The sequence below is a fragment of the Microtus ochrogaster genome, unplaced genomic scaffold (assembly GCF_000317375.1).
Source record: "Microtus ochrogaster isolate Prairie Vole_2 unplaced genomic scaffold, MicOch1.0 UNK23, whole genome shotgun sequence".
Lineage (NCBI taxonomy): Eukaryota > Metazoa > Chordata > Mammalia > Rodentia > Cricetidae > Microtus > Microtus ochrogaster.
In genome coordinates this window covers 5,114,138-5,122,986 of record NW_004949121.1, presented here as the reverse complement: position 1 = coordinate 5,122,986, position 8,849 = coordinate 5,114,138, and the positions used below count along the sequence as shown (strand labels likewise).

Here is an 8,849-nt window from a genome sequence, read left to right as displayed (position 1 = left end):
GTCCCTCCCCTGTCCTTCCCCTGTCCTTCCCCTGTCCTTCCCCTGTCCTTCCCCCGTCCCTCCCCTGTCCTTCCCCTGTCCTTCCCCTGTCCCTCCCCTGTCCCTCCCCTGTCCTTCCCCTGTCCTTCCCCCTTCCTTTCTCATTTCCTTCCTTCCCTTTCTCTTTCCATTTCTCTTGTTCCGCCTTCCTTTTTTTTCTTTTGAGACAGGATCTGCCTTGGAACTTCTATTTTCCAAATGCTGGAATGATAGGCTTGGAACACCATGGCTGGGTGATACACAGAGCACACCAAGGTCTCACAAAGCTTAAAGTAACTCCTTCCAGTGGCAGTGCCCCCGGTGACATAATCTCCTAATATCATCACACCGAAAGTCAAGCTTCCATCACATGGATTCTTTTGTCATGAAAACCACAGTATGGTGGTTCCCCAGGCCACTCAGCCTGGGCTATAAAGGCTGACATTCCCCAAATTCCTGACACAGTTTCCTGCTTTCTCTCCCCCAACACAAGATCACTAATGTTTCATGACTCTTCCAGCCTTTCCTGGTGTTCTCAGTGTGCAAGGACAGGTGTTCAGCGTGCACTGCTAGCCAAGTGTTAAGGAGGAGGGCAATGCCCCTGCTTCTGATGACAACTGAAGTAGCTGCCTCAGAGCTTCTGCTGTCACTGTGCTCACAGTCAGTGCCCAACCCCCACTGCTACATCAATTCCCCTGGAGTCCTGGCATCCACAGCCAGTGCACCCTATGTGATGGTGACCTGGGGAAGAACACACTGTTTTATAAAAAAAGCTTCCTAATAAGTATGGTGTGTGTGTGTGTGTGTGTGTGTGTGTGTGTGTGTGTGTGTGTGTGTGTGATATAGAAACAGAATTTTCAGTTTCTGGTTTGAGGTCAAATAATTGGGTCTGTTGAGGTAACGGGAAGCGTTTTTGGACAGAATGTGCTCCCTGAGAAGGGCTCATGAGGCTTGAGTTCCCATGCAACCACAGTGTCCCTGGGAACACACTAACAGCAGCAGGCCTATCATCGCAATCATACAGACAGCATAGTCCAAATACAAGTAGTTAACGTTGTAAAGCTAGAAGTCTGTGTGCAGCTGAGTGTGTCATTTACAATTTCCTTTTAACTCTTGTTTTTGAAATGAAGACATATCTGCATGTGGGCATCTAACCAAACATAGTCCCATACACTCTCAAGGGTGAGGTAGTCAAATGGGCAAAAGTTGAGAAAAAGCAAAAACCATTCAGACAGCAGTCATGGGCTCCGCACAATCGCATGTTCTCAAGGAGCATTGAATGATTCCACTGTAGGCAACTTGAGTTTGGCCTGGGGGGTAGGAGACTTCTTCAAGGGCAGACACACCAGTCCTGCATGTCATTTAAGATGCCCTGGGAGAGTCTAGCATGTGGTATATTGTCAGCAAATGCTTGTTGAGCGAATGAAGAAAAGCATCCACACACACCTGCAGTAGAGAGCTGGAGGCCGGCACCAGCACAAGCTTGGATCTGCCTTTCTGAGATTCCTGACCTGGCCATTGAAGGCTTGGGCCTGACCCCTCTCCCTTGATTTAAAAACACCAAGGAACCTTTTTTTGAAAAAGCTAGCTTTTCTCCCTTCCTTCCTTCCTTCCTTCCTTTCTTCCTTCCTTCCTTCCTTCCTTTCTTTCTTTCTTTCTTTCTTCCTTTGTCTTTCTTTCTTTCATTCATTTTTTTCAAGACAGAGTTTCTCTGGAGCTTTGAAGCCTGTCCTAGAAATAGCTCTTGTAGACCAGGCTGACTTTGAACTCACAGAGATTCGTCTGCATCTGCCTCCCGAGTGCTGGGATTACATAAAATCAAACTGTGGGTGACAGTTGTATGACTGGGACAGACTGACAGGTCACTGGCAGTGGCACCAAGATTTATCCCTACTGCTTGTACTGGCTTTTTGAGAACCTGTTCTCTTTGGATGAATACCTTGCTCAGCCTAGATATAGTAGGGAGGGCCTTAGACCTTCCCCAAAGCAATGTGCCTTGCCCCCTCTAAGGAATGAATAGGGGCAGGGTCTGAAGAAGGTGGAAAGAGTGGGAGGAGGGGAGGCAGTGGGAACTGGGATTAGCATTAAAATGAAAAAAAGATAGTTTGTTTTCCTTTATAAAAAAAAATAAAATAAAATAAAAGGAATTCCAAAATAAGAAACTAAAGACTGCACTAAAACCACAGAAGTAAAAACTTTATTTAAAAATAAGGTTAAAATTAAAATACAAACACAATCAGATCAGTAAACTTCAAGAAGAATGAAAAAAAAAAACAAAGAGAGAGAGAGAGAGAGAGAGAGAGAGAGAGAGAGAGGCAAAACAGAAGGCTTTGATTCAGGCCCAGCAGGTGACTTGCTCCTGATTCTGGGATGGATCCCCTGCATGCCCCCACACACTCACACTTACACTGGGATGGGTCCCCTGCACACCCCACACACTCACACTCACACTGGGATGGGTCCCCTGCATGCTCCCACACACTCACACTCACACTGGGATGGGTCCCCTGCACACCCCCCACACTCACACTCACACTGGGATGGGTCCCCTGCAAGCCCCTCACACTCACACTCACACAATTTTAAAGCATAATTTCTCCAGCACTTGATCAATGTTCTTGATTTACTTCCATTTATCTGGCAGGCTTGGCAAGGGGACCTATGTGCACAGAGTCAGAAGCACACCTACAGCCAGGCTGAGACTTATGTGCACCTCTCTTGGTGTCAGGGTGGTCTTCCCTTCAAGCCTCTTCCTTCTTGATCCCACCTCTCTGAACCCTTACCACCTTCCAAGTCCCAATCCAGCCTGAGAACTTGCCATGCTCCCAAAGTTCTACTTGTCTGATGATGTCATCTGAGCTCATTTTATCTGCTAATACCATTTTTCTAGGGCAGGAACCATGTTTTCTGTTGTTTCTGATGTTTCCCAGCAACTCCAAGAATGTTCTCCCTTTTTGATGTTATAACAAAAAAAAACCCTCATACTTTAAACTTTGTAAGTAGGGCCAAGGTATTTCTGGAATCTATGGCTTGCATTATTGCATGAATGTCAACAGCAGGAGGAGGGCACAGAAAGTACCCAGATATCTCAAACTACCATCCCACTGGCGGAATCTATCTCCTGTTGGCTCCCAGGAACCACCAGTCCACGTTATCTCCTTACTAGCAAACTCAGGTTTGATGCATGCCTGCCTGTACACATAAAGATTACGTGCGTATATATTTACATTTGCACACATACAGTTACACATGAGTAATTTGAAGAGCAAACCCTCAGAGAAGTGAGCAGCTCAGCTAGATCTTATGTTTGAAAGAGTAGAACACAGCGGGCAACACATAGGGGCTTTGGTGGGGATTAAGTCTAGACCAGTCAAGAGCCAAAGACCTGGCCCTGGGAGAGCTGAACCAAATGGCTACTTTGTCAGGATCCTGAGTCACCAGGCGCTGGGATGATTGATTATAGTGGCATGATGGGGCAGTAGTGGTTTCTGTGTGTGGAGATTTTGCTGTCAATAGGTAAAGACTCTCTGCAGGGACTGTGGGAATGCTCAGTGTTACATCACACCGTTAGACCCCAGGATCCTCTCCCCAGGTCTTGGCTCCTTCCAGCTGTACAGAAATCTTTCTATCAGACCTAGGGTTTACATGTCTACGTCATTAGTTCTTGAAAAGTGAGATTTCTTCCACCAGCCTGGAAGGGCAGGGTGCGCACAGGGTGCTGGAATTTTTTGACAGTCCTGATGACACTAGCTCTTTCCAAGGCTTTCCCCGGTCATAAACAAAGGGTTTACTGTGGACCATTTGGGAATGAAGACTTTGTTGTTTGTCCCACACCAGGGAAGCATTCACAGACAAGGTTTCTTGTTTGACCCTCTCTGGACATTAGGTTTCTCCGATGTAACATAGAACTAATGTCTTAATACACCAGAGACTTCTCAGAACCCTTCCCAGGACAGCCTGAGCCACCCCGGGAGGGGGGGGGGCTATTATAGCAGCAGGTTGGCTCTAAGGAGTCACATCAGCAAATTTAAATTTAATGGTTTTCCTGATAAGATAAATAAAAATTGAGTGGCCAATCAAGGTGCCCTTCTTTTCTGTCTTGTGTTTACTTTAAGCCTCCTTACACTTTGCCAAAAAAAAAATTGAGGAAAAAGGAGGAGGAAGAGGGGATTTTTTTGTGTCCCCCTGTGAATGTGCAGACAGGACCAGACAGCATGTGTTTTGTTTTCCAGGGAGATGTGTATCCAGCAGGATGGAAGAGTTCATCTCACCGTTGTTTACTTTGGGAAAGAAGAAATGAATGAAGTCAAAGGAATACTTGAAAACACTTCCAAGTAAGTACTGTCTGTTTAGTTTTCCTTTCCTTGGGATACTGCTCATAGGAGAATTCAGTACCCTCCCTTCCCCAGGAGACCACTCTCTCTGGCACGGCTTGTATCTGGGTGATGAGTTTGACAGTAGACATAAACCGCCCTGCTCAGCAGAGGTGCGGAGGGAGCATGGGCTTCTGGGAGCTCATAACTGAAGGCTGTCTCTCAGCACCACAGCTCCAGGACCTTCATGTGTGCAGGGTGAGATTTGTGCAGTGAGCCCCACCTCAGCCACTGCTCGATAGTCTGAGACTAACACCCAGGCTCAAGTCCTAGCCGTGGAGCAAATGTCCTCACCCTTTCGTCTTGGCCTTTCATCCGTCATTCATTTACCAACATCAGGGGACACCCAGAAGGGGTGGCTGAAGCAGGCTCCTTGATTAAACCCATCCAGTTGAACAGAAAAGACTTAGTCCAAACCTTCAGCCTGGGGTGATATGTCTATAACTCATTGACCAGCTGCAGAGTGTAGAGGGGTCTTCAGAAGCAGCAAGAATGGATTCTTTTTCTTCCCCCTGCAAGACAAATAAGCCATGGCATCCTGCGTAACTGCGGAAGCCAGCATGGTACTGCCGTGCTCCACATCTGCAGTGTGCAGACGCAGCTGGGAAGTCAGGTAGATAGCTTTGATATATGTGAGGCTTTGGCGGCTTTAATAGCACTCCGTGGCGGCACAAGTCTGAACAGGCCCGCATGGTTTAGATAGAAAAAGGACTGTCTGTTTTGAGTTTCTGGGAAGTGGTAATTGGATGACAGTTGCAGGATAAGCTTCTGAGATGGAGAACATGTTCTGTGTCGCTCCGTGCTGTTACGATTTGTGTTAGTGGGCACAATTAAAATTTCAAATATCCTGAAAGCAAAGGTCATCAGCTGTTGTTCTCAGACCAAAACCACCACATCTGTTTTCATAAATAAAGTTTAATTGGATGCAAGAAGGTCTGTTGATTTTCATGTTACTTACGGCTGGAATATTCACAAAGCCTAACCAGTTTACGAAAAGAATAGGAGTTAAAAATGGCAAAGACCCGTGTGTGTGGATCATCAGATGGAAGAAAATAATTGGATACCCGAAAAGTAATTGAAATAGAACTCTCTCAGGTCTAAGGCATTCCCATACCTTTCCTCTCGCTCAGCAGTGGAGAGCACAGATGGTTAGGACTCATGTTCTCTGCCCAATGGGCAGGTGTAAGCATCTTTGCCAATATCCATTCCTAGACAAAATCATTTTTAAAGTCTTCCACCTGCCTCAAACCAGCAATCAGGATAGAAATGTTTTGTAAGCAAACATGGTGGCAAGCCCGAAGGGGCTGCACCCTTAACTGCAGGTAACTGTGTTATTCCAACAAACGTTGTGTCTGTCCAGGCATGTGACTTCAGTGTGCAAACAGAATTGGCAAATCTTATCCTATTGGGGTTGGCACTTTCTTCATGTCTCAAAGGATGTTGGGACATTTGCTGATGGTTACACAGTTTCGGGTTTATGGAAACGGCAGGCTAGTTTAAACATGCTATAGGAAATGTTCTCTCTAAGGACTGGAAGGCTTAAGTGCTCTTATCATGTAAGTCTTCCCAGGTTACTCCATGTCGTAAGCATGTGATGCCACAGACATTGACTAATACTTTTGTGTGTTTCCACAATGTTCAAATTTATCAAAAAGCAGTAAATTCATATGATGTAATGATTCTAAGATTTATTTTAACAATATATGTACATATTTTGCCTGCATATATTTATGTGTATTTTGTGATGCTCAGAGGTCAGAGGATGGTGTCAGATCATCTGGGACAGGAGTTACAGCAGTTGTAAGTTACTGCACAAGTGCTAGGAATTGGACGTGGGTATTCTGCAAGAGCAGAAAGTGCTCTTAAACATTGAGCCCTCTCTCCACCCCATGGTATCTATTGTTCTAATAGTATCAATTAGTCAGATAATCTAGTCTACTTTGGTAATCTGACTGGGGTAAATATATGTTCCTTTATTTTAATCTTAATTTCTAATATGAACTTTTAGCATCACAGAGCATATGGCATGCAGTAAATCCATTTATATGCATATATAGTGGTTACAGGATGAATACAAGAGCATAAAGCAGACTTTAAGAGGTTTTAGAAGTGAGCTGAGAAACGTATAAGTAGAGCCTATATGCACAAGACAAAAGAGCACAATACTTTATGATCTTTATGATACTGGTGCTGTAGGAGGCAGGGGGTGGGAGAGTTAGCACAGTACATAAAGATACTGGTGCTGTAGGAAACAGGCCGTGGGAGCGTTAGGTTTGGGAGTGAGGATGTAGTCAACTGTGGAGATAAGATGGTAAAAAGTGCTCTGAGCAAGAAATGGTGGATTCGAGGCTAGGCAGGAAGGAAGTAGATGAGTAGGCAGTCAAGTAGGCGACATTGACAGCCATAGACAGAGCCAATCTAAAGACCTGGAAACACAAGTTTGTTCATCAAAGGAAAGATAGTACCAAGTAATTATTGGATTTGGATTTACGATAACAAACACACACACACACACACACACACACACACACACGTATGCTTCTGCCTGCGGCTTTCTTTTAATATCTTCACTGTTCTTGTATGGTGGTAATAATATTTGTTCAATGGCGTTTTATTTTCAATTATTATTTTTATGAATGATCTCAATGAATATTTATAGCAACTTTCGGTGCATGCTTGTATGTGTGTTTGCATATGTGTATGCATTTTCACATGTGTATGTATGGGTATATGCACACATATGTGGACACCTGAGATAGACGTTGAACATCTTTTCCAGTTGCTCTTTGCCTTATACATAAATGCAGATCCATCACCGAAATTAGGGCTAGAAGTTTCCGAAAGTCTGCTTAGCTGTTTATTCATGGGATTCCATGTCTGCTTCCCACTTGCTGGGACTACAGATGGCATCTGAGAATCCGCACTGTGGTCCCCATGCTTACACAGCAAGCACATAACCTGCTAAATCAGGTCCCTAAGTCCTTTGACCCTTTGTGTCTGGCTTTTTGAGATAGATATTGTTAGTGGTCCCGTTTCGTAGATGAAGAAACTACGGCTCAAGGGAGATTGTCCCTGAGGCCTTCACTTTAGCCGCATGAAAGAGCCGAGTGCCCCCGTGCCCTCCCGAGATCCGTAATTGTTTGTTGAAGCTAATGAGATTTGTAATCAGGCTAAATGACATTCACTTCATTTGGAGATCACTATTGTAATTAAAGTGTTCTAAATCCAGCTAGATGCAAACACTTTAAGAATATCTAAAAATACGGCCTTGTTTAATGACGAGTTTGCAGTGTTTTATGTTCTCTTTCTCTGAGTTTGTACTTCCTCAATTGAGCTTTCTGCTTCAGCTGATTGCTACAGATTGGTGCTTTGCAAACTCTGGTTGTGATTCATTAGAGGGTTTCCAAATCGATTCAGTGGGCTTAGCCCAGTGTTTTTGGAAATGGAATAGAGTAGGGTGCAAATTTTCAGAATGAATCACAGGTAATAAGGTGATAGATGGTTTCATGAAACACTTGTTTCATTGCACATGCCTGCGTGCATGCATATGAACTTGTCCTGCGAGACGCAGGCCGTTGTTCCTTTGTAAAGATTGAGTTAAATGTTTACAGGTCCCTGTAACAGAAAACAACACAAATTACTTCCAAGTACCTGATCCTTGATCTATAGATTTCCCCAGGATTCATCTGTTCTCAAATAAAAACTCTCAAATATGCCTAAGCTTTGGTTAACCTTGGATGCCTCTTAACATGTAGGATACTTGGACCCAGCCCCAGATACTGAGTTGGCAACTCAGCAGGCTTGAGTTGCAGCCTGAGAACCAGCATTTCACAGTTTTCATGGGCACTGCTGGGTCTGGCCATGGCTCACTCTGAGAAGCACCAGCCATTTGATTGGAACTGTATAAGAGGATATTTTTAAAAATTATAGCTTGTAGTTGAGTTATCATGCATTGGCAAGTTCATCTTTGTCTGATCATGGGGACACAGGGACATCTTTTAGAGGAGCCATCCCTGAGAATTGAGGCATTAGCAATGAGACACTGAGGATGAGGCACTAGCTCCTTGGGGAAGGTGCCTGCTGCCCAAACCAAAGTTTGAATCTCCGGCACGCATGTAAACTCTGGGTGTGGTCATATGTGTCTATAACCTGGACTGGAAGGGGACCAAAGACAGGAAGATCTCCAAAGCTTATTGGACAGCTTATTTAGCCAATCAGTGAGCACTAACCTTAACAGGAGATCCTGTTTCAAAAGATAAGATGGACACCAATTGTGAAAGACACCCGACATTGACTCCTGGCTTCCATAAACACACTCACACACACACACATATACATGCAATCGCATACACCTGTACACACACCAACATGCATATACATACATGATGTATGGATGTATACACACATACATTCTCTCTCTCTCTCTCTCTCTCTCTCTCTCTCTCTCTCTCTCTCTCA

The 8,849-nt window shown here is 44.5% G+C and overlaps 1 protein-coding gene across 3 annotated transcripts in view; it reads left to right on the top strand.

Moving 5' to 3' along the window:
• The window catches only part of Csgalnact1 (chondroitin sulfate N-acetylgalactosaminyltransferase 1), a 339,276-nt gene that overhangs the window by 307,033 nt on the left and 23,394 nt on the right, over nt 1–8,849 (top strand). For all 3 annotated transcript variants that reach the window (XM_005367767.3, XM_026789580.1, XM_026789581.1), the window contains one exon: nt 4,251–4,352. In XM_005367767.3, the coding sequence (XP_005367824.1) occupies nt 4,251–4,352 (102 nt within the window). The remainder of the gene's footprint in view (nt 1–4,250; nt 4,353–8,849) is intronic.